The sequence below is a fragment of the Oryzias latipes genome, chromosome 3 (assembly GCF_053564925.1).
Source record: "Oryzias latipes strain Hd-rR chromosome 3, Olatipes_Hd-rR_3.1".
Taxonomy (NCBI): Eukaryota; Metazoa; Chordata; class Actinopteri; order Beloniformes; family Adrianichthyidae; genus Oryzias; species Oryzias latipes.
The window spans coordinates 18331304-18356409 of NC_136239.1; the positions used below are offsets into that span (position 1 = coordinate 18331304).

Sequence of the window (25106 nt, forward strand, 5' to 3'; positions counted from 1 at the left end):
TCCCAAAAGCCTATAAAAGGCTTTTTAAAAGAAAAAAACAAAAACTATTCAGAGGAAACAAGTCGGAGCCATTTTTGCCCTTCCTCTGGGTTTCCACCTTTTGTTCTTTTGTGCTCAAAATGTGCAACATCTGACTACAAAGTTAGAATATTCAGCTGTAAAATAAAAAACCTGTGTGTCATCCTGTCACTTTAGTCTCTTCTGGATAGAAAAACTTATATTAGCAATAGACCAGAGTGATAGTCTTCCAGTTGTGTGTGTTGAATATTGTACATCAAATGTTGTGTTTTAGGTTTGTTAAATAGGTTTCGTTGAAAATCACTTCAGTTCCAAACACACAATTTTCAAATGTAACTGAATTCATGGGTTACAAAGAATGCCTGCATTTCTATCTGCAGTGAGATTGACAAGAACCTGGATCAGATGGCAAACCTAAGGAAAGACAAGATCATCATGGAGGGCAAACTTAAGAAGTAAGTCGTCTTCCAAGTGCATTGTTTCATGGTGTGATGCCATACTGAGCCAGAGTTTGTCTTCAGGCTGAGGACCATTTACGCCAAACGGACGGGAAAAAGGGAGGCCAACATGAGTGTGGAGGACAGCCAGTCTGTTTGCACTCCATCCTCTGCTGCTAAACGCAAAAGGAAACTCGGCGGAGACAGTGACGAGGACGACGATGACGAGGACGACAGCGACGACCAAGCAGAGGACGACGAAGATGATGAGGAGGATGAGATAAAAAAGGTCAGAAAGGTGGAGACATATGATGAGGTAAAAATATATCTGAACACTCTTTAAAATACCGAGCCGCTGCAGTCGCCCTAAAACCGTTTGCTGTGTGTCTTCAGGATGAAGTGGACCAGGCCACCAGTGTGGAGGAGTTGGAGAAGCAAATAGAAAAATTATCAAAGGTGCCCTTTGTGCTGTCACAGAACTGTTTTTGGAAATGCTCCAGACTTGGACATTATGCATGATCACCTGTAGCAATTTATGCAGGACTGTAATGAAGTCACAGGTTCATGATTGGATTCAGTTTACACAATTTGATTAAATTCATGATCAAATTTCCATTGCAATACCAACTGTGTTAGGTTAAAAGATAGTTTTCATATATTTAGTCATTTAAACTCAACAAAAGGGAAACTTTCATTATTAGATTAAATATAATTATATATCATAATTTAATTTCATACTTTTTTTTAAAAATTAGAATCTAACAGAAAACTTGTTTTTTGCCCCAAAATAATTCTAAAAGTTTAGTCTATGGATTTCATGAATAATTATTTCATTTCTTAGGTAAGGGTTGATTTATTTCAAATATTTACATTTTTAAATGACAAAACAAATCCCGAAAACAAATTAAAGCCGAATAAAAATAATAAATATTAGCCCTGGAATACACTTTTTGAATCTCAGACTAAACTGCAGTGGGGTCTAACTTTTAGATCTTTAGCATCCAGTGACATTAATCAAATGAGCTTTAAGCATCCAGCTCTGAGTTTGCACATTTTCTTTCATTTGCACTCTGCAAAATCCGAATATTTAAAAAGTCAAAGGACTTTTGTTTTAAGACTAAATGATTTATTTTCTGTCTTGCAAGAACAATCATCTCATTAAGAAAGGTTTTCTGCAGCAAAATAATCTTAGTGTAAGAAAACCCACCAGAATTCTTGGTACAACCCCTTTTCTTATTCCATTGGCAGATTTTTACTTTGCTTATTAAATTTTTTTTTTCACATTTTAAGATGATAACCTGCTTTTGGATAGCAGAATTTGTTGCACAAGAAAGTAGAAATTTAAAAATGTAAACTAAATCTTTGTATTGTTTCAAATTTAAACGTGGAAATTTTAGGTTACCTGTATTTATTTATTTTTGTTTTGCCAAAATGTAAAAAGCTTCAGCTCCATGTGCAAAACCTGCCGGTGCATTGATCTTTATTCTCTGTGCAATATGTCTGTTGCTGAATGTGGTATGCTGTTTTCTTCTCTCGTCTGACCTCCTCTGAAGCTAATTCTTTGAGACGTAATCTTGCCCGGCGACTCTCTTTGTCATCGACACAGATGAGACGGCACAGTGTCAGAGCTGAATAAGCACATGTATGAGTCTGCCCCTTCTGCCCTCTTAAATTTGACTGCCAATAAAAACAAAAAAATAGGGCAAAACCGTCATCAGATTGTGACTCAGAGTGTGAAGCAGCATAGATGTGCTCAAATCAGTCTTTTCTTCTATTATGGCAGCAACATCATCAGACCAGGAGAAAGCTCTTTGAGATATCCCATTCTCTTCGCTCCATGATGTACGGGCAGGACCGTTACCGCCGCCGGTACTGGGTGCTGCCCCACTGTGGAGGAGTCTTTATTGAAGCTATGGAGAGCGGAGAAGGTAGTGGAGACACACAAACGCTGAGTAAAAGACATCAAATCAAGACATAAAGAAGCTGAAAGGCTGTTTAATGGCATTTTGTCCTTTTCTTTGAAATTAAATTAACTTTGTGGCACATTACATTTGCTAACATTCCTGTTTTCACAACCCTAGCTACCATTAAAACACAAGCGGGATGTCATTTTTATTACTTGCTTCTAGTTGTACAACAGTTAGACTTCAAAACAGATCAATCATATGCTTTCTTGTTTTGGCTCCAGCTCTAGAAGAACTAGAGGAGGAGCGGCAGAGACGGAAAAGAGCAACAGAAGAGGTGAAGATCAAAGAGGAACCTCAGGAAATTGAACTGCAGAAGGAGAAGTCTGCCAGCCTTGACGGGCAGCACATTCGAGCCCAAAGTTTGGAGCATCAGAAAGAGGAACTAAAGGAGCACGAGGGAAGTAAAAACTCCCTGTCTCTACTCTACAAGCAGCCGAGCTGCGTTTCAAAGCTGTGCACGCTGAGAGACAGCAGCAAGGATGTCGGCAAAGAGTCTATGAAGACGGAGGAAAAGGAGAGTTCCCATGTGAGGACAAACGGCAGCCCCAACGGCCCTCCTGTTCCCTCAAAAACAGGAACAACTTCTTCCCACGTTCTGAATATCCCCGAGCCTGCGGCAGCTGCCTTCGTGGTGACCACTAACGACCCTACAAATATCCCTCCTCCAGCTTCAACCTCCTTATCTTTTCCCAGCCTGCCAGCTCCTCGCGATAGCCCCGGAAACACTCCTCCAACCTCGTCCCCGGCTCCATCTCCACACTTCTCATTCCAGGCCAATGATCAGCTGCTCCGAGTCCTGACAGAGAGGAGCGGACACTGGTTCAGTCTGCTCCCTCGCAACCCATGTGACCTCTCCTCCCTCACCACTACTCCACCAGGAGTGCCTCGTGGGTCTCCTCAGGCCTCCTCAACCCCAGGCAGGCCAAGGTCTCCGCCGCCGTCCCCAGCTCTCCCCCTCACTCCGTCTGCTGCTTCAGCCTCTGCCAGTCCTCACCATCCAGCTGGCCTCCTCAACTACCCACTGTCTGCTCTGCAGGTGAGCCTGCTCACTGGAAGCAACACATTACCTCTTTGTCTTGCTTCCCCCCCCTCCACATCTGTAACAGTTTTCCCCCTCTCCCTCTTTATCTCCAGGTGAAATCAGGTGGCTCATTGTTAGGTATTTCGTTTGGAAGCTGGCCCAGTGGCATAAGTCCCAGCATGCCTCTGTCTAGCAGCCCCAGCCCCATGCCAGGCCACTCTGCAGAGGGCAACACAGCTGCCAGCATCTCCAGCACCAGTGAATCTCCCGTACCTCGCGTCGACAAAAACGTCTCCATGTCCTCTCCTCCCTTGGAGATGCCAAAGTCCCTCGACCACCTCACCCCACGGCCCATTCCTGAAGGTGAGCGTGAAAGCGTTGATGTCTCAGTTAATGTTCTGTTCTACAGGACTTGACGCACTGATCGAACACACCTTTGGAATCTCCTCATTGTCTTCTATTCCTGCTCATTATGGCAGAGATGTTGACCGGCTGGTGGCGAGTGTCGGACATTGAGCAGCTGAGATCACTGGTCGGCGCCCTCCACAGCCGAGGGATCAGAGAGCGGTGCCTTCAGAGGCAGATGCAGAAATATTTGGAGATCATCCCCCAGGTCTGCACCAAGCACAGAGATGGTGAGCCTTGCAACTCGTCTTTGCAACCCACATCCCCCTGGATATGTAGCAGTTACAGTTTCTGTGCTGTCACTCAAGCTTTGAAGTGTTTTGCTTTCATAGTGATTTCAGAGGCTGCAAGCGTTGCATCACATGTAATTGAACTGCTTGAATATCTGCGCATGTTTGTCGGTGTGTTTGTCTGCACCAGTGAGCATGTTTGCCATCCAGGACTTACTGATGTCTCTTATGTTCTTCATCAAGTGGCCATGATTGAACTACGTGAGCTGGAGGAGAGCCAGGTCAGTGTGGAGTCGGTCCGGGGCTGGTGTGTGGAGGAGCAAGCCATGGAAATGGACATTGCTGTGTTGCAGCAGGTGGAGGAGCTGGAAAGGAAAGTCACTGCAGCCAGCCTCCAGGTCAAGGTGAAGACAAACGCTCCTAAGCTGTGATGTGCATTTTGGAAAGTAAAATTTCTAACGCGCCTTTAGCCCATGGTGTTCTCACCGGACAAGCAGGGAGGGGCTACTTCTTCTTCTTTTTCTACTGTTGACTAGCTCGTGTCTATCACCTGTAGTTGGTAGAGGTTTGCTGCGAAATGTTGAAGTGGTGCAAATCTCGTGAGTCTTACTCCAGGCTTTTTCTTTTACAGCTCTTGTCCCTTATATGAAAGACTTGGTGTCATGTAATTCCATCTGGGCGAAAACCACAGTTATTAATTCCTGCCTATGATCTATTATTAAACGGTTGGCACTTCCATGAATTAATAGGGACGCCGCCCATACGTCACCATCACCAAATCCGAGTCCCTGATTGCTCAAAGTTCGACCTGGCTTAACTTCTAACGCGTTTCTTGGTGCGTTTTCTTCCCAGAGCCCAAAGACGGTCTTAAAAATGTATGTCCGCTGCTCTGGAACACGAGGGTTTTGAAGCCTGAAATGGGTGTTTACGCATGTTTATAGACTTTTCATTGGAGGTGGTCGCTTGAACACGCATTGCCTAGGGCGGTGTGAACGTCGCTTTAACAAACTTATGTGTAGCTTAAGGTCCAAATGACTTCACTGCCACTTTGCCTTCCAGGGATGGACGTATCCAGACCCTCAGTCTGAGCGGGAGGACCTGGTGTACTATGAGCACAAACCCCTCACTAAACCCTCAGCAGCATTGACAAGTGCTGGGGACAAAGACTCAAGGGACTTCAAGGAGCATCCAGAGGATCGTGGAGAAAAGGGTGGGATGATACGTCACCCTGACAACCCACTGGACATAGCAGTGACCCGTCTGGCTGATCTGGAGCGCAACATCGAGAGAAGGTACCTGAGGAGCCCCTTAGGTACCACCATTCAGATCAGGCTGGATAATGTGGGTACGGTCACTGTCCCTGCCCCCGCCCCATCCACTAGTGCTGACAGGGAAGGGTAGGTCATTTCTCCTACCAAAGCTCCCCACTTTCCCACTAAGCCCCTGCCAGGCTTGTGTTTCCTCTCCGTGTGTGTGCTTTGTGTTTCTCACATTATTCCCCCCTCCCAAAAAAAATGAGGGATCCCTGCTGCTTTCACGGCACAGTGTTGTGCTTGCTCATGGTGTTTGTGTTTTCCTTTTATTTTAATTTATTGATGTATTTCTGTTGGTGGTAAGGACCCCACCCAGATCCCATATTCCTGCACACTCATCGTTTGCTGGCATCATTTCCTGTTTTCTTTGTCATGCATGATGTTGCATCGCCAAAATGTTGTTTGTGGGCGTTTACGGGTCCTAATATTTCCATGTGCACTTACACTATCTGCATGTAAACCCCTTGTAACAAACACAACAACAACAACAAAAACTTTCCCAGGCACCATTCAAACCTTTTTTTTGCCTGTCTCTGCACAGCTGAAGCTATTCATGGCTTGTCGTCTGTTTGGCAACCAAAAGCCCACAGTTGATGCTTGGGAACCGCTTTTGATTCCCCTCTTTGTCTTCTTTTAGTGGTGAGGAAGAGGTGGCGCACGGGATGAAGGTGTGGAGGAAGGCCCTGAGCGAGGTGCGCAGTGCTGCTCAGCTGGCCATGTGTATCCAGCAGCTGCAGAAATCCATCGCCTGGGAGAGATCTATTATGAAAGTGGTACGGGAAAAGTCAACCAACTCCAAATTTGCTCTGTTTGGGAGGTGTGCAGATGTGTTTAACTCACAAATGTGTCGTTCAGTACTGTCAGATGTGCAAGAAGGGAGACAACGAAGACCTGCTCCTCTTGTGCGATGGCTGCGACAAAGGCTGTCACACTTACTGTCACAAACCCAAGATCACCAGCATCCCAGAAGGAGACTGGTACTGCCCAGCCTGCATATCCAAGGTGCTTTTTGTGGTTAAATGTCTTCTCGTCTCGACCTTTAAAGGGTTACAGCAAATAATGGAGTTTGTTTTAATGAACAGGCAAGCGGCCCATCCCCCAAGAGCAAAAAGCCTCCATCCAAACCGGCCCCGCCCAGCGGAGGAGGTGCCAAGAAAGGTGGGGAAGCAAAGAAAAACGTGAAGCAGGCTGGCAATGGCGAGGTGTCCGAAGAGGATTCGGCGAGCGTTAGCGGCACGCCCAAGAAAGGAGCGAAAGACACTAACAGGAAGAGGAAGACAGAGGAGAGTCCACCTGTTCTGATGCTGGCCAATCAGGAGAGCTCTGTGTGCGTGAAACGCGCCAAGACGGCAAGAGACAACAACAGAGACCTGGGATTGTGCAGGTATGAGCATCCAAACGTGCTTACTTTTTGAAGAAATTACTCTGTTTCCCTCTGTTTTCTGTGCAAACCTTTTTTTAATCCATCCCCAGAGCTTGTTTATTAACCGTTTGACTACTGAGTTTATTTCCAGCTATTTCACTGAAGTGGAAGAGCTGAAGTAGTTTGATGCATATTGGCATCAATAGGCGTTAAGGGGTTAAAGATTCTAAAAATATTAAAGAATATAAAAGATTTTTTTGTCCAGAGAAAATATATTCAGCAGTCACAATTCAAGCTGGAAAAAAAAATGATGTGATTTATCATAACGGCTTCAGTCCTTTTTCTATTCAGGATAGTCCTTGAGTTCACTTCTATCCACGCTGCATTTATTTGAAGAATAGCACACAAAAGAAATAAACACAACTTGCAAGGACAAGAAAGCTCTATAAATGTTTTCTGTTTGTGTTTGCATGTGTGTTGACCAGAGTACTTCTTGCTGAGTTGGAGCGGCATCAGGATGCATGGCCTTTCCTCACACCCGTCAACCTGAAATCGGTCCCCGGCTACAGAAAAATCATCAAGAAGCCCATGGACTTCTCCACCATACGCGAGAAGCTTGTGAGCAGCCAGTAAGTTCCCACTAGTTGTTGCACTTTTGCACTTTTTAAAGATCCACTCCAGTGAAAATGGTGTCTTCGACATCTTGAGGCATTTTTCTGATGCCACAAGATTTCTTGAGTATTTTTTTATTCTTATCTGGAGCAGCAGAAAAACCGGCTGGTTTGTGATGTAGAAAATACGCCGAGCGGGCCGCGTTCTGCTGCATGTACTCGCAGACAAATAGATCCATTCATTTTCCTCGTCTGAGCTGGAATCTGGCTCCAAACCGTACGACTGGATCGCTCCAATATTGCTCAACATTTTTGTTGCACCAGTAATGTTAGGTTGGGGTTGTAAAGGGCTGCAAGCTGGTGTAAACAGAGAGCTCTCAGCAGTGACTCCACACCAACAGTCCTGCCCGCAACTCAGAGGTGAATTTCTTATGAACTCCTGCTGCTCTACGGAAATTATGTCCCAGAAGACGACACAGGTTTTTAGATTTTGGATAAAAATGGGATAATCATACTTAACAGACCACTGGAAACGCTTTTACAAATAGATGATCGGAGAGGGACTTTAAAGTCAGAGAGATGTTCTTTTTTTTTTTTTTTTTACCTGCTCAGGATCTGCTTTATCTGCCGTTTTCAATTTGCTTTCACTGACATGAAGTTTTTCCTTTTCTTTTAGGTATCAAAACCTGGAGACTTTCATCATCGATGTCAACCTGGTCTTTGATAACTGTGAAAAATTCAATGAAGACAATTCCGACATTGGTCGAGCTGGTCATAACATGAGGAAGTTCTTTGAGAAGCGCTGGACTGAGCTTCTGAAACAAACAAACTAAAACTGTCCACACCCCGCCCACCCTCCCTCCCTCCCTTGTGAACTCGTTCACCGTTTTCATATTGGAGCACCAGGTTTTGCTTTTGTTTTCTGATGGATTCCCTGGCTTTGCAGGAATGGATGAAGTCAACTCTTTAATAAGGAACCTATGAGAGATGTCACCTTGGAGAAAAAAAACAACAAAACAAACAAAAAAAGAAAGTTGTTACATGAGGTGTGCTGGATTTATTACAACAGGGATAAAAGCCCCAAAGAGTCCCAGAGAGAAGGGGTGTCCGAGTGCAATACCATTCCCTGTCTCAGAACACTGCACTGAATAAATCCTCATATGTCTCTGATGTATCTGCGCTAAAATACTTTCCACTACTTGTAAATAGTCTTTTGTTATTTAATCGTATTATAGTGAATGTATTTAATTTTGTACAATTATTTATGAATCAAGGTCCACTTCATTTTCTATGAAAAAGGAGGAATCATCTGAACTGCTTTGAATTTAAAAAAAAAAAAGAAGAAAAAAAAGGAATGTGTCTCTGTGTTATAATTTTTCTCCCAAACATCAAAGCCAAGAAAGAAAAAAAAAAAAGAAAAACGGAAAAAAAAAACTGTTTACACTGTTCAGTGCTTCAGGCATCAGAGGACTGTATTCATTTGTTCATACTACAAGACTTCATTTATTTGCAGGAACAGCAGAGAAGCAGACAATAGTGATTTGTGTGTATATACTGTTTATTAATGTCAATATCACGTCTTGTTTGGAACGATGTGTACAAATTGTTTAAGAATATTAAGATATTGTTTATGCCTTAGAATGATTGTAGCATTCTATTTTAGTGAACGTGATGGAAAAAAACCTTATCATAAATATTGGTTGTACAGTATATTCATATCCTCTGCAAACACTGTGGTATCCTTAATCTTGGTAGTGCCTACCCTTCCAACAGGGGCGTGTAGAGGATGTTTTTTTTTTTTTTTTTATATTTTAGTTTTCATTTTTCTGGTAATTTTTTTTTTTTAATATGATTTCAATCCAACAAGGCCTCCAAAGCTGGACAGTGGCACAGAAATCATTCCTCAGAGAGAAAAAAAGAAAGGAACAAGCATTGCTCTTTGCTTCCATAATGCATTTCCTCATGATCTGCCACAATACAGAGGACCTAAGGCCAATTGTAACCACTGTGTTGAACCTTGCTGTGTGTTGTGGCCTGATGGAGGCAGCTAGATTTTTTTGTACCCAAGTAAAAAGTACTTGAAGTTACTTTATTTAAGATATTGTGGAATAAAAGTATCATTCTTTTGTAGGAGCTTTATTTTTCACTAGTGTGTGGCACGGACCTATTAAAAGGATGTTTTCCAATGTAAGTGTGTCAAACTGGTTTTCTTTCAGCTGCTTTTTGAAAAAACGAGCAGTTTTTATTATTTGATTTTTTTGGAAAATAAATGAGGAAATTGAATCACATTTTGAATACTTTTTTCCCCCCCTTACATATTAAGAAAGACAAGTAGACAAATGCTGAAATCTCACTGCAGACAACTCCAGCTTTACATTTAATGGAAACGCCTATGTAATGAGTCCCTCTACACGAGCTTTAGTAACCAGTTTGAAAAGGGCTTTTATTTTTAAATTAAATTTACTAAAAAAAATCATAGGTTAAAGAAACCATGTTTATCTAGATTTCTTCCCGGAAAAATCAGTTTTCATTTAAGTCTGTTCACACTAGCTTTAGAAAAAAGGCGAAATAGACAAAATGTCAGAAGAAAATGCAGATAAACTAGTAAGTAGATATAAATATCCGACCCGGTACAAAAGGAGTTTTAATCAAATCTTTACAGAACAGCCCCCCAAGAACTCAACCAAGACCTCAGATTTCTCTTTGAAGCTGTTCAATCATTGTTTTCACTTAATGATGCCCTTTTTTACTTAAAGTACTCTGCATCATGCAAAGTTCTCAAACTATTCCAATAGTTGTATTTATCTTAAGGATTCTTTTTTTTTATTTGTTGCTATGACTGTATTTGAGGGCTAAGTTCTCCCTTGGCAAAAGTAGTCTAAGTGTACCTCTGTTTTAGTCTATACTAAAAGAGAGGCAGTATACTTTTTATATACTCTCTACATATTAAAATGTTCTGAAGAAGTACTCAGTAAATATACTTCCTATTCTACATGTACATGGTCCATAGCAGGCGTCTGTAACCTATGGGCTCGGAGCCACGTGCAACTCATTTATCCCTCCATTGTGGCTCTTAGGCTTTGGAGAAAAATGCAAATGGTTTGAATAAATAACAGGTTTGTTTTTCAAGTTTTGTCATTTTTTTTTAGATTTTGAAACTGAGGTGATCTTATAAGAGTCAAAACAGACCTGCTGCAGCTGAAGGATGGATTTTATTTTGAAGGGAACTTGTTTGTGCTGCCTGCAAAAGCAATAAAATACAAATATTACACTTTTATAATTCAATTCCTGTAAATATTTATAAGCTACATTTTGTAAATTCAAACAGTGTGTGTGTGTGTGTGTTTTTAAATAAACAGTGAAGTGGGACTTTGTGGCTCTTTGGTCAGTAAGAATTTGGACCTAATGGCTCTTTCAGCGTTATAGGTTGCAGACGTCTGGTCTATGACAAAGGCTACTTGTCATACATAAACTCAAGTACACTCTGTGTTGGTCTGCACACAAAAAATAACCTTCAAAGGCAGCCTTCTATTTTTTGCTGAAGGCTTAGAAATGTACTTCGAAGGAACGTCGACAAAGAGTAACATGTTTGTCTAGATTAAAAGAAAATAACAGACGAATAACATACATATTTTTATTATCTACGATTGTTTGTGGATGGCAACCATTGACAGACAGAGGTTTCCGCTATCCCATCATTCTGTGCGAACTTGAGAGGGGAAAAAAAAGAGTAAAAGAGAAATAGCCATCCCATTACTACTAAATAGAAAAAAGTATCAATTTTAAGCGTTATCTACCCTATCGTTGTCTGAAAAAGAACTTGGGAGAAGTACGTTGGCCATTAAAACACCATAACAGTACACAGCCATATAATACGGGCGTGATCCGGGATTTCAAACTCTTATTTCCGAGTTGCCCTGAACGCAACACAAAAAAATAACAGTGGTTACTCAATCCCCATGACGTCACATTCAGCTGATCCACAAGGAAGTAAACTGATCGAGGCGAAGATAGGTAAGGCGTGCATACTCCGATTTTTACATATCTAGAGTCACTTTCTGGTTATTTTTTTTTATTTCTATTCGTTATTGTTGTTGTTATTCTTGACATGCGCTTTGGGCTGTTTCAACATTTTCTCTCGCTGCCGCCGAGTAAACGATGCTAGTGGCAGAGATAGATGTTCCTGCTGCTGCTCTGCACATGCGCCGATGCGGTTGATGCGAATGATAACACCTTCACGTACCAAACAGCAAAGGTCATGACATGAAGATTTTTCAAAGAAAATGGTGCTTTCACGTGTACACGATTTTCAGATCATCGAAGTTTTGTAAACAAAATTCGTTTTTTTACTCATAGCAACAGCTTCTTTTTTTAATGCACCAAAGGCTGGGCAGGCTAAACATATTTAACATATTTACGGATTTTGAATTGTATTTGATTTTGCTTATTTGATATTATATTATAGCATTAATTAATACATGTATAAAGCAAAGCATATTAGGATTGGGATTGTATAAAGTCGCTTCCTATGTGTCTTAGTATTAATTAGTCTCCTTTAAAATACTTAATATTTAATGGTTTAAATGTGTCATGTTATGTATGTATCAGTGCTCATATGTCTCTTTATGGATCATGCATGCATATGTGGATGAATGCGTATGTATTTTCCAATTAATTTATAGCTAATAATCCCAAATTGGACATATCTTTGTATATAGTTTTGTTGTTTGTCTTCTACAGTTTTATTTTTTTCATTGTCTTGCAAGAAATAAAACAATTCCAGTTGCTTTCTGGCTTACCAACACATCACCCTGGAGATGTAATCGTTTATTTTCTAGCCGTAGCTCATGGCTTTTTTTCTGTTGCATGGATTTTATTAATATTATTTTTGTTTTTTTTGTCAGTGATACTTGGTCATATATGAATAACACAGGATGCTTGTCAAGATTCAAACAGAAAGTAACATAATTCCAAAGCCTTAAAAGTGTAAAATCTTATTTTTGATCATATCTTTTTTTTTTTTTTTTTTTTTTTTTTTACATCTCCGGGACAAACAACAAATAATTTTACACTCTATAGTATCCTTTGAGGAACATCTCCCAAGATGGCCTCCCTCGTCTGCACTTTACAAGACCACCAAGACGATGTCAACTGGTGTGCCTTCTCCACCAAGCTGTTGGCCACGTGCTCCGGAGACAAGACTATCAGGATCTACAACACCAGCGACTTCTCAGAGCTGCCCTTCTCCCCGCTGTCAGGACACGGCTACAGCGTTCACTGCTGCTGCTTTAGTGCCTGTGGGCAGTTTCTTGCCTCCTGCTCCACAGATGCCACAACGATGGTCTGGTCGATGACCACGGGGGACATCGAGGCCGTCCTGGAGCATCCGGGCCGCAGTCCTGTCAGGATCTGTGCCATATCTCCTGACTCCGTGCACCTAGTTTCTGGTGCATCTGATGGAACTTTGGCTCTCTGGGATTTTCCATCCAAACAACTACGCAGGTAATGCAAAATGTGACCTTTCTTTTTCTCCAAGTAAAAATCATTTGTGAACATTTATCTGCCTCCTTTTGCTCCACCCGTACATGCAAACAGTTCATCTGCTTTTGTTCTGTGTGAAGGACCACCGCTGTGAGCGACACCACAATGGTAGCTTGCTCCTTCAGCCCCTGCAGTCAGATGTTTGTGAGCGGCTCCACCTACGGAGACCTGCGACTGTGGGACCTGAACGTGAACCAGCTGCACGCAGAGAAGAACGCACATGACCTGGGGGTGTCAAGCTGTGCTTTTGCTCCCAGCATCCTCAGTGGTGAAAACTTTTGTCATCCTTTTAGCGTTTGAATAGATGCAAAGAGACAATCAGAAAAGCTTTACATGCTCACATAGGATTGGTTAGGGGACAGGAGAAAGTTGGTGTTGGTCGATTAGTTGAAACTGTGAATTTGTGTCAAAATAAAAAGTTGGAGTTTGAGTTTGCAGATCTGCGTAGAAAAAGTTGATCTATTTAGTTTTTGGCCAACTTGAAAACTATTTCTGCAGAGAGAAAGCGTCCTTTTTAAGTGTGCAAAACCTTTTTATAACAAATGAAGCTCAAAACGTTTTGAAAGTCCTTCTTGCAAGAGAAAAAAAAACATTTCTGCACTGTTTTTCTACAGGTGCACACATTTGAAAACTGTGCTTCAAAGAAATTAAAATTCCCTTTTTAAAAAATGGTAATTGTACACAATTTTGTGAATTGTTTTTGTCTCCAGGGGGTCAGGTGGTTCAGTTCAGAGTAGCATCCTGTGGACAAGACTGTCTCCTGAAGATATGGGCCATTTCCAAGTTCAGCTCTGGAGGTGAGCACGTTATCACATCAATGAAGATATGGAGAAGTCTTATTTTAAATCATTGCAATATCTTTTTTTAAATAAGCATAGATCTAAATGTAGATATGGAGAACACAAGAGATTAAACAACTTTTGAATTACAAAAAACCGAGGGGAAAAATGTTTCTTTCAATTAACAAAAAACTTTATTTGCAACTGTACATTTAGTTGAAAATTAGTTGAACAGATAGAGAAGTAAATGACATTTGTCCTTGAATTCTTAGCATTTGAAATGTTATTTGTTTTTGTATGTCAACTTATAAAACATGTTCTATTTCTTTAAGCAACTTTCTTTTCTTTGGAAAAGTGAACAGACCAAAGGTTTTAAACGAAATATTTATCAACTTCTGAAAGTGGCAGGTGTAAATGTAGCAAACACCAACACTTGATCTTCTTTTATCATGAGCTCCTTAATATTTAGTAGAACTCTTTTAGAAAATCATCTGTGACTTCAATAAATGTTTTCTTTTTGCACATAATCAAAGTTTTTAAAAGTCCTCAATGAAAAAACTGTTGGTTCTATGATTTTCCAAAGACCTAAGGCACCATTTTCACTGAATCCACTGCAGCATTGAGATCTCAAATCAGAGTATAGGTTGAATCAGGAGGGAGGCACATGTCAGTTCTGCATAGAGAAATACCAGAACTCTTACTCATGTCAGAGAGTGGGCTCTGCTTACAATCCAAATAAATAACGTTCTAAAAATGTAAAAGGATTGGATTGATTGACATATTTGCAAAGATTGCCATCATGCTGTGGTAAAGGTTACACTCTTTTCCAGCAGCTCCTGATATATATTTAGTAAAATGATCATAAATAAATCTATAAGTTAAAAACTTGGTGTATATATTCTTTAATATTTACATTTCTTGTATTAGGTGTACATTTCAAATAATTGACAGATTTGTATGGAGTGGAAAAATAATGTGCAGAAGTTAATTTAAAGTTCATTTTAAGAGAAATCCCTCCCCTGTTTTTACATAAATCTATTTCAAACTCTTTCTCTTTGGAAGCCTTTGGTCCAATCTTTAACCCTAAAAAGTTAGGTTTATTAACATGCTTTTTATTCTTAAAAAACACAATAATTCAGCCGCTGCATGTGATTGTAATTCTCTTCCCTCTTGCAGCTTGTAAGATGCAGCTTCTGCACATATTAAGCGACCAATCAGCTCCGGTCCTCTGCTGTGCATACTCCTCGGATGGACAGTTGCTCGTATCTGGGTAAAATTATAGTTCTGAAATGTCTTTGTTTATTTAAGCCTTGTGCTATCCTATGACCCCACCCTTACATTGACGTGTTCTCCATACCATGACAAAGGTGGATAAAGGTGGAAAGATTTCATGTAATCCATGGACACCAGTGAAGATCACAAATCATTGAAGAAAAAAGGTTCAGAGCACTGTCTAGTAGGTTAGACCAGTGTTTTTCAACCAGTGTGCCGCGGCACACTAGTGTGTCGTGGGAGATGGTCAAGTGTGCCGTGGAAAATTGCCCTCATTAACTGATCTAAAAACATTTCCCATCTCCAGGATTTCAGCTCTGTGTTCATCCAAACAGGCCCTGATAAAACACTGAGGAGTTAGGAATATAAAAGATCGTAAAATACTTTTTCTTTGCGTTTATTTTATTTTATTAAAGACATTTTGATAAGAATGACCGTACCGCGATTCAGCTGCAGCTCCGGCTGTATTTGGGAAAAGTCCCGTCCCTTTGACTGTCTCCACCAATCATTCTTGAGGGGCTTAATCACATGTCATCAGTCTGACCAATCAGAAGTGCTTAAAGTCTTCACTTCCTTGTCCCGATTTAGCTCGTAAAGTCGCTCAGTTCTAACAGAAATACCAGCTAAAGCTCGTCTTTAGCGGTGTAGCTTTCCACAGAATCCGGTATCAGACCGTGGAACAAGTGAACAAAACAATGAAGCTCCGAAAACCGATCTCCGGCCGTTTTATGCACTACATCTCCCATGATGCATTGGGTTGTGAGAGTGACAGGGCACAAGGAGATCTGTCGTTAGACGTCTTGAAACCAACGAACACACATCAAACTATTTTTAAATCTTATTACTTAACTTTTATTGAATCTTTTAGAAAAAAAACAGCTGCAGTTTCCAGCTTTTTCTGCAACAATTATCTCAAAAATGCATGTGAGATTGTGGAGGGACTGTAGATCAATACAGACTATGAGTTTATCCTTCTTTTTTTAAATTTTTGGATGCTGGTGTGCCGCAGGATTTTTTTTAAGGTTAAAGTGTGCCGTGGCTCAGAAAAGGTTGAAAAACACTGGTCTAGATGACCCAACTCCCAATGTTAAAGTGCCTAGGACAGCAAAAGGGTTACAGGTGTGTTTGTCCCCAGGTTATTTTTAAAAGGTTACCACTGACTTTTGCAGTTGAATAAATTTAATACCCCTTAGGATTCAATTTTTAAAAATCATCTAACACCTCCTTCAATACTGACACGTATTTCATTTTATATGAGTATTTCTAAGTGCAGTGTTTCCTAGAGAGAACTCCACCATATGCTAAAATAATATTTTTAAATCATTCTCTTGATCTTAACTAGGTCAGGCTTGTTGTCTTGATCTATTTTAAGGGGATGGATCTGTGTAAAATATAGATTTTGTTTATTTGTCTGAACCTGTGAAAGTAAGCCACCTTCTGCGCAGACATAATCATGCAGTACTTACAAGCAGCCACTAGAGGGAGACATTGATTTTTTAAATTCTCACCAAAGTTTCAACATCCAGATGAGGAAAACTGCTTATTTAATTTAAATGATTACATTTTTCTGTCTTACAGTTCTGTTGACAAAAGCGTTACAATATATGATGCAGTAAGTATTTCCCTTTTTAATATTGTATTGAGATTAATTTTATTTTCAAATGATCATCTTTTTTTCTAAAAATTATCTTTTCCTGCAGACTAATGCAGTTTTACTTCACAAGCTAAACCAACATGCCAGGTAAATTTTGCAACTTTTTTGTTTTTTGATGTGCAGGAAAATGACAGCTGCCAGAAAAGCCTAAAACGGCATTAAAAACATAAATAAGAAAATAAGCAAATATTACTTTTACTTCCCTTACAATTTCCTGTATTTTTTCCTTTGTTTTTCTATTCTCGTTTAGTTTCCTTTTTTCCCTATTTTCCTGCTTGATCCTTTAAATTGATGTTGCCTTTACAATAATCCCACACCAGCAACCTTTCTTTACCTAGTCTGTAGGGCTAACCACCTGTCACCCAATCATTTGTGTGAAAGTTAAACCCCCATGAATATGATTTCCTGCTTGCATGGACTGATAGAGTATGCAAAGGTGTGACCTTGGAGCTGTTTTTGGTGGAGGAGGATTTATTTTCTGTTTGTTTTTATGCACGCAAGCCTTGGCTTTTTTTTTCCTGCATAAACCATGGAGGAGCGCGGCCTCCTCTGGTCTAAGCGTCTAGATTCTTGGCAAAGGAGGGAATGACTCCTGTGTGCAGGGATTTAACAATCATCCTGGCTCAGATTACTGAGCGGTGGGCCCAGGCCGTTGGTCAGCTCCACTGATTCGGAAAGTAGAAATTGCAGGTTTGTGACCTGGAGCAGGCAGCTACACTGTGAAGAGCAGCACAAACACTAAAGAAACAGAGAAATAAATCCAGAGGAAAGGTAAACAGACTAGCTGGTTACGCAGTAAAGCAGAGAAGAAGCTACAAAGAAAAAAGAATAAAGAAAAAAAAACAACATAAAGATAATAAAACCTATTATTTTACTACATTCGTTTTTATTCAAGTTTTTTATTTATTTCTTTTTTTGTTGTCGTGCAGAAATATATTAATTTTTTGTTTAACCACCTAAAACAGCTGTGTTTCTGGTGCAAATATTGATAATAAAAGCATATTTTCCTTCGCCTATTTCAATATGCAAATAGTTATTGAAATGATTTAGCAGTATTTCGTGTCCCATAATTTCATTCTTTGAAATAGCAAGTATATGTACATGTTTGAGGATATTAATTTTGAGAAAAGTCAAATATTAACCTTTTTTTCTGTAGTTTATGCAACAATTAGAGAAACTCCAAGTTATCTTACTGATAACTGACTTTAAGTGCAAATTGTTTTCCTTTTTCTATTCCTTAAATGATCAGTTAAATAGGATGCTAGCATTAAATGTAGATGGCTGAGACCATTTCTTGCATGATGGTCTCCAGAGTTTCCATTTCCCAGAACGGTATGACAGCACCGATCCCCCCTCTATCGCATCCCGGTGAGTCACGGATGAACGAACACACGAGCCATTTGCACGTCAATCCAGCCACCTGTGTTTGAAAGGCGCCAGGCTCCTTTCAGTGGGACCGAATTTTGAAAAATCCCTCACCGTAGTGGGAGCGGGAGGAGAAATGCAGAAAAAGTCAATCGAAACTCCATTCCAGGAAACTCATTTGACTCGATGTTTCATCAGTGGAAGCCTTACTCTCACTGCTTTGAATAAAGTAGCTTTTTTGAATCAACTTTCTTAGTATTGAGAGAAGTTATACCTTCAGTTTGACTTTAGTGAATCAACTGAATATGTGAATTTAATCCTGATTTAGATCTTTAGCACTATTTCTAAAATAAGCACAAGAATCGGCTCTCTGATGAAGAAAATGTTCATATAAGTCGATCCGTTTATGGCGCCAAGTACAACTTTTAAGCTGAAGGAGCTTAAGGTCAGCCTCAGATGATCCCTACAGGATGAAGTTTTTATTTTACATAAAAATGTTGTTGAGCTACTTTATGATTTATGATACTGAAGAGAAAAAACTGTAAAAGGAGACGAATGGGGATGTTTTCCTCCCCTGCAGGTATGTGACAGCATGCGCCTGCTCTGCAACATCGCCACTGATCGCAACAGGATCCATGGATAAAAGCGTCAACATATGGAGGCTGGAAAATGGATGTGGTGGGGGGAGAAAGCAAAATTTCATAAAAATGACTGAAATCTATGATGGTGGTTAATCCCATTTTATTTTTATTTTTTTAATTTTTGACATTAAAGATTCCTGGCAGAAAGGGGGAAAATCTTTACCTCGTAAGTTTCTTTCTTTCTTTTTTTTTAACCATTAACACGTTTTTTTGTTTTGCTTCTTTATTTTTCAAAGGAAAATGATTGCTTTTTGTGTAAAATATGATAGTTGGACGATGATAAAGATGGAAATAACTCAGATGTTTCTCATCCTTACCTGCCCGTCTCAGTCATTTGAGAAGTTCCTTTTATCTTTTTGTCTTGCAGAAGAAACTGCACAGATGTCAAACAACGGTGAGACAAAGGAAAATGCCTCACTGTTGAATAAATCAAAGTCTTGACAATGAGACAAACAAAGGGTGTAACAATTAATTTGAACAACAATTCAGTTCATATCAAAATTTGTGGTTGGCAATACGATTCATAGTCGATATATTTAATTCATATTAAATGAGCTGATTTGGTCGGATTCCTTGATCTGATCCAGAACATCTTTAGCCAAAACTTCCACCAGTGCAGGTTACGTTTTTCAGATTTCTTGTTTTTCTTCCGAGATCAAGTGTAAATTAAATATGTGTACAAACAAACAAGTAAGCAAGAATTAATGTCAAATCCACTGTTGTTTTTCCACATCAAAATAATCCAAAGGTAACATTATTAGAGCAGTCTACCACACTGTATGGTCACATGTTTTCTAAATTCAAAGTGTTTCCACACATTGGACTGGAATACCGGATTGATCAGTTTTTGCTGACATCACACGTGTATTTTCTGTTGTGATGCACTTTGTTGTTTTTACGTAATAGTAAAATGAACCTTTGCGTGCCTCAATCCGAAAGGTATTTTCCAATATCAGTTATAATTGATTTATTTCATTTTGAAATGATTTTATAATGGTATAGGTTGATTCTATTAACAACTTGCCTCAGACAGATCGATCTGGTTGAATTGTAGGAATATAAATCAAGTCAATAATTAAGTAGATTAATCGTTACTGCCCCAAGAGAAACAATAAGTAAATAAATGATCCTTGTAACCTAATGAGCTCATAGTGCTCTCAGGTGCTAAATCCTGTTTTTGCTCAGGCATCCAACTCGTCTTTCTCTCTGCAAAGGGCAAGCCCGTCAATGAAAATGTCAATAAAACCTCCACGTAGTTATGCATTCTTTGCTTCCTAATCAATATCAGGTCAGCCAGATCTGCAGATGGACTGAGATGGAAAATATAGATATAAATTTCCTTTTAAAGGCTCGCCACAGCTGTCAGCAGCTGACCCTTTTGCCTCGACTCGCCCTCACAGGGAGAGCCTCAGCGGGACGATCAAAGCTGCTGGTCGCCGATTGGTCAGAGGAGGATGTGTCAGAGTGGCTGGTGGAGGAGGGCCTCCAGGGATTGGTGGACAAATTCAGGACCAACAACATAGATGGGACAGAGCTACTCAGCCTCACCAAGGAAACGCTGGCGTCAGAGCTGCACATAGGTGAGGAGGACAAACATCACACTCTGCTCTTCATCCGCTCACTCCGTCAACACCAGGGCCTGCCTTTTTGATAATGTGGCAAAAAACAAACCAAGTTTGGTTGCTTTGAAAAGGTTTGAGATAGACTTTTGATGGATTAGGATGTATTAGGTTATAAGGTTTTATTGAGGAAGATTACATAATTATAACTTGTCCTGCCAAAGCGTTAGGCTTTGAGGCTTTTGCAGCTCTGACTTTAATCTGGAGTGCTTCATGAGTTGCATAACTCCATCCTAAAAAAAGTCCCTTAAGGTAGATTTGCACTTAATATCACAAGACCTCTTCCTTTCATTTTCATTTTTTATCTGTAATATTTTGGGTTTGTGTCAGTTTTTTTTTTTGAAATCCTGCTGAAGTGAAACCACGAGGTGGAAGTGGGAGTGTTGGTGAAGTGGGTCCACCAGCGAAGACGGGATTCGTCATGTCCTTCTCAGCAAACGTTTGTTGTGTTGCCATGTCGTCATTGGCGTCCCACAGTTGCTGTCAATCAGCGCTCCGTTTACACGGCATCGATGCCGTGACAGCTTGTGTTCACATTGTTCTGTTTTTAGCAGCACAGCATGAATCCCACCTTCTTAGCCGAGCTGACTCTGTGTTCGGGGCTGTTTTATCTACTGCTACAGCAGACTGGCGTCTTCCCCTTAAGGTGGGGGTGAAATGCGTTTTGCTCCTGAACAAACAGCGGCGATAAACAAAACACACCAGTGATTTTGCTGTGGTTCAGAGTGCTCAGCTGTAGCTGTCTATATTTTATGAGATCATTCATTTTTAAAGTTCTCCTTTTATTCTTTCCCGACGCGAACAGCAACGGGTGCCTGCTTGGCATTTAGCTGGGATTGGACAGACCGGACGCGGTTCGCTCTCACCCACGCTCACATTTGCCACCCCGAGAGTGCAAAGTGCTAAACGCAGGAATGTCAAATGCTCGAAATGTTGACATCATTACACACGACAGCATTGGATGAGTTCATCCGTCTCGTCTGTTCTTGGTCCTCTCATCCCTGCGTTCAGAGTCGGTGGGGCTGCGCAGCAAAGTCCTAAGGAAGGTGGAGGAACTGAAGAGCGATTCCGTCTGTTCTGGCGTCCCCGATGAGTTCACGTGTCCCATCACCAGAGAGCTGATGAGGGAGCCCGTCATCGCTGCAGGTAGGCTCACACCCCCAAGCAAACGCTCTTCTTCTAGATCTTCTAGTGTTTTCTAAGTCAGTGGTTTTTCCAAACAGATGGTTACTCCTATGAGAGAGAGGCCATCGAGAGCTGGATCCACACCAAGAACCGTACCAGCCCCATGACCAACCTGCCTTTACTGACCACCCTGCTCACCCCAAACCACACTCTCAAAATGGCTATCGGCCGCTGGAGGACCAGCCACTAGCATCCAGGACGGCTCGGTCCTTCCCACTCAAGAAACAAAAGCTGGCATCTTAATCCGACAGTACAGCTGTTCCATCCGGACCCCTGAGATCTGCCATTCTGTTTGTTTTCCAGCTATCCCTACCCTACTCACTATTTTTTAAATATATTTACCTGAATCTCCTGGTTTCAGTCATTTAAAACCTGAACTCACCTTATCCAGGTAACCAGGGCCGGGCGGGCCCGTCCTGCAGCATTTCAGAGCTCTGACTGAAGAATCCACCTGCTACTGTGTAACACTTTCTGATGGTTATGCTGGTAGTCTGCGTTTTACCCCCCACTCTGTGGGCCAACATCTAACTCTAGAGCTACGAACACACTGGGCATGTGAACACGTGTTTAGCCCATGGTGCTCACGCTGGACCAGCAGGAAGGGGCCTCTTCTTCTTGTTCTTTTCTACTGTTTACTAGCGCATGTCCGCCACCTACAGTTGGAAGAGACTTGGCGTTAAATGTCGACGCGGTGCAAATCTCGTGAATCTTGCTCCAGGCCTTTTCTTTCACAGCTCTGTTTCAATATATGAAAGACTCGGTGCCGTATCATTCCGGCCGAGTACAAACCGCAATTATTGACTTCTCCTCTGTGATCATTTTTCAAAGGGTTTTCATTTCTGCAAATTAAAAGGGATGTCATCCATAAATCACAGCAAAGTCGGAGTCCCTGATTGGTCAAAGTTCGATCTGGTTTAACCAGCAAACTGTGTTCAATGGCCAAACGTTTTGTATGTAGAGCTCGAAAACAGTCTTAAAAATGGGCGGAGCTACGTGTGAACGTGAGAGTTTTGAACACAGAAAATCATGCATTTATACGCTAGCCCAAATCCAGTCCTCGAGTGCCGTGTCTTATATGTTCTCCAACCATCCTGCCATTGAAGCTCCTTCTTGGCTAAACACACCTGATACAGGTAATCAGCAGCAGATGAGGTAGGATTTCTGGAAAACTAGCAGGAAGCCGGCCCTCAAGGCCTGGATTTGGGCACCCATGACATTGACATTTCATTAAAAGTGGCTGCTTAAACGCGCGTTGCCGAGGGCGGTGTGAAGGTAACTTAAACCATGACAGAAAATCTTTTAACAAATGTCAGTCTTTATCTTGAGTTGACTTTCTTTTTTTCATTTCTTTAACGTTTCTATCTGCTGCTTTTGATTGCTCTTGTGGCCTTTAATCAATATTTCTGTGTAACACTGCAAAAGAAGTCGATGTACAAACGCATTTCTTCATTAATATTTTTTATTAAACCACAATAATAATGTGGTAACATTCTGAATAGCATAGTATGACTCTGAAAAGGGTATATGAGATCTATGGGCATATAGCAATGTAAGAAGATTCTTTAAAGTTTTCTTTTTCATCCTTCACTTTATAAGGCTCTCTTTGTATCTACATAAACATTTCATCTGGATATGTTATCTGCTATGCAAAAATAAATAACATACTGCATAAAGTCAATATGAGTGCATTTAAATCAAGGACAGCAACCTTCCAACAAAGATTCATTTACAATTCCTTTTTTTTTTTAAATCAAATGTACCAAGAAAGAATCTTTTATGAAGAAAATATCTTTCTTCTCCAGAAACTACTTATTTTAAAAGAAAGTGTTTTCGTCTAAAGCTTGTAATGCTGACAGATCAGCACTTAAAGGAAATATATTATTTCTAAATATAGTGTACAGCGTACAAATATAAATGTGTTGTAAAAGACACTCGACAATAGAAATGGTCGTTTCCTGCAGCTAAAAGCTCAAGATTTTGAATATCCGTGCACAAAGCTTTTCTGACTTCTAGATTTGATATAGTTAAAAACAGAACAATCAACTACTTGTTATTTCTGATCCCCACTGAGGGTGTGTCTGGCTTTCTAGAATACACTATTGTATACATGTAAGCAAAAGCGCAGTAGCCTGAGTCGGAACACTGGTTCTTGATTGTAAATGCAGCAATCAGCTAAAATCTAAAGAACAGGTTCAGGGAGGTGATCCCTCCCTCTTTCAGGTCATGTAAGACGTAGCGTGATGAGAGCAGCCTGCATCTATATTCAGACATTGGACTCTATAAAGGAGCGTTTGGGTTTTATTGGAGCCATGTGCAGAGCGGGGTTGTCTCTGGTTAGGCTGGCCTGTCTGTGCCTCCCTTCAGGGAAGCAGAGCTGGGAGGACGAGGAGCCTCTGGTCTCTCGCTGGTGGGAGCGATCTGCCAGCTCCCTGCCTTGCTGCTGGCTTCCAGGAAGCTGCTCTTGAAAGGAGGCACGTTTGAACTCATTGTTCAGCCCTTGGCACTCCATGACCGACGCACTGAAGCTTTCAGCTCCTCCTTGACTCTGCCGGCCCAAGCCGGAGGTCTGCTGACCCTGGACTCGCACCGCTTTGTCCATAACTCCCATGAAGGGGCGGGGCTTCATCTCAGGTTTTGCCTTAAAGCTCCCACTGCTCTTGATAGGACAGGGGGCGTCTGACGCTTGCTGCCTTCCACCATCTGAAAGATTTCCACTCGAGGCCTGACTGGAGCTGGAGCCTCTTGAGCCTGCCGTTCCTCCTCCACCTCCGTCCCTCCTTACCTCCATACCGGACCCCAGTGCGAGGGCCAGTCCATCCAGAGCCACAGAGTGTGTGGACAGCCTGTCATGGCCCCTGGAGAAACTGGCAGAGCGTGGCTGGTACATCTGAAAAGGTCCAGGTGGTGAGGAGCTGCTGGGGGACATGGGGTGATAATGCTCAGTCGGGCTGAGTGTTCCACAGTGTTCACTTGCTGATCCTGGTCCAATATCAAGACCTAAGACTGGCGCGGGCCTCAAAGAGGTGGAGATGTGCCTCCCTGGAAGAGGACTAGAGGGGCCGCACAGAGACACCGGCCTGACCCCGACCCTGCTCCCCGACTGGAGGGAGTGGCAGTGGTGCTGAGTCCTGCTGCCCTGATTCTGACTCTGCCTGCTAAAGCCTGGACCTGACTCTACCACATCCACAAACAGCTGGCTCTGTGCATATTCTTCTTGAGGAGGAAAACACGGCGTCTGGTCCACTGAACCAAAGGCCAGGTTTCCTGGCAGAGTCCTGTTTGAAGCATACGGATTCAGAAGCCAAAACTCTGGACTTTTTCCACATTGGAGACTCACTTCATCCCCTTCTTCCTTCTCCTCCTCCCTCTCTGCATCAGCCTGCTCCGCTGGGAATAGTCTCTCCAGGCTTCCCTGCGAACAATTATCTGTTTCCTCCTCTGCGGGTTGGTGGTGGTGGTGGTGGTGGTGGGTGTGAGGGTCCTTGCTGTAACCCTGTGTCAAGTTGCCGCTGGATATCTTCTTGTAATGCTTGCATTCCTCCTCCACACGGGACAGCAGGCGGCGGATCTCCCGGTTGGTCGGGCAAAGTCGTGCTGCTTCGTGGAGGTCTGCCAGCGCTGCAGCAAACTGCCTTTGGAGGACAGAGCAAATGAACAAAAGAAGCTTTAAAAATACTTGCTTCAG

At 41.5% G+C, this 25106-nt stretch overlaps 3 protein-coding genes across 53 annotated transcripts in view; 2 read left to right on the plus strand and 1 right to left on the minus strand.

Moving 5' to 3' along the window:
• baz2ba (bromodomain adjacent to zinc finger domain, 2Ba) overlaps nucleotides 1–9556 on the plus strand; it is a 65086-nt gene extending 55530 nt beyond the window's left edge. For 31 of the 50 annotated variants that reach the window (XM_023953368.2, XM_078944325.1, XM_078944335.1 and 28 more), the window contains 14 exons: nucleotides 399–473; nucleotides 540–771; nucleotides 849–911; nucleotides 2239–2383; nucleotides 2644–3458; nucleotides 3557–3806; nucleotides 3923–4078; nucleotides 4322–4482; nucleotides 5138–5475; nucleotides 6029–6164; nucleotides 6247–6393; nucleotides 6474–6775; nucleotides 7240–7383; nucleotides 8042–9556. In XM_023953368.2, the coding sequence (XP_023809136.1) occupies nucleotides 399–473; nucleotides 540–771; nucleotides 849–911; nucleotides 2239–2383; nucleotides 2644–3458; nucleotides 3557–3806; nucleotides 3923–4078; nucleotides 4322–4482; nucleotides 5138–5475; nucleotides 6029–6164; nucleotides 6247–6393; nucleotides 6474–6775; nucleotides 7240–7383; nucleotides 8042–8198 (3121 nt within the window). In that variant the 3' untranslated portion in view covers nucleotides 8199–9556. The remainder of the gene's footprint in view (nucleotides 1–398; nucleotides 474–539; nucleotides 772–848; nucleotides 912–2238; nucleotides 2384–2643; nucleotides 3459–3556; nucleotides 3807–3922; nucleotides 4079–4321; nucleotides 4483–5137; nucleotides 5476–6028; nucleotides 6165–6246; nucleotides 6394–6473; nucleotides 6776–7239; nucleotides 7384–8041) is intronic. The other 19 variants (XM_078944339.1, XM_078944352.1, XM_023953372.2 and 16 more) reach the window with 3 other exon arrangements.
• Nucleotides 9557–11263: 1707 nt separating this feature from the next.
• On the plus strand, nucleotides 11264–23099 carry wdsub1 (WD repeat, sterile alpha motif and U-box domain containing 1). The gene is made up of 13 exons (XM_011490556.4): nucleotides 11264–11379; nucleotides 12445–12867; nucleotides 12987–13174; nucleotides 13617–13703; nucleotides 14862–14955; nucleotides 16536–16569; nucleotides 16658–16698; nucleotides 18557–18654; nucleotides 18751–18783; nucleotides 18985–19011; nucleotides 20018–20197; nucleotides 21248–21382; nucleotides 21460–23099. Exons 2-13 carry the CDS (start codon nucleotides 12470–12472, stop codon nucleotides 21609–21611), a joined length of 1467 nt encoding a protein of 488 aa, XP_011488858.1. The 5' UTR covers nucleotides 11264–11379; nucleotides 12445–12469; the 3' UTR covers nucleotides 21612–23099.
• The window catches only part of LOC101156479 (protein TANC1), a 39308-nt gene continuing 37064 nt past the window's right edge, over nucleotides 22863–25106 (minus strand). For both annotated transcript variants that reach the window (XM_020712897.3, XM_011490573.4), the window contains one exon: nucleotides 22863–25053. In XM_020712897.3, the coding sequence (XP_020568556.1) occupies nucleotides 23685–25053 (1369 nt within the window). In that variant the 3' untranslated portion in view covers nucleotides 22863–23684. The remainder of the gene's footprint in view (nucleotides 25054–25106) is intronic.

Bases quoted from the DNA above. Each gene is read 5' to 3' on its own strand.
- wdsub1 (XM_011490556.4), top strand. From the start codon at position 12,470: ATGGCCTCCCTCGTCTGCACTTTACAAGACCACCAAGACGATGTCAAC. The intron at 12,868-12,986 runs GTAATGCAAAAT...TTCTGTGTGAAG, and splicing joins CCATCCAAACAACTACGCAG to GACCACCGCTGTGAGCGACA. The intron at 21,383-21,459 runs GTAGGCTCACAC...TTTTCCAAACAG, and splicing joins GGAGCCCGTCATCGCTGCAG to ATGGTTACTCCTATGAGAGA.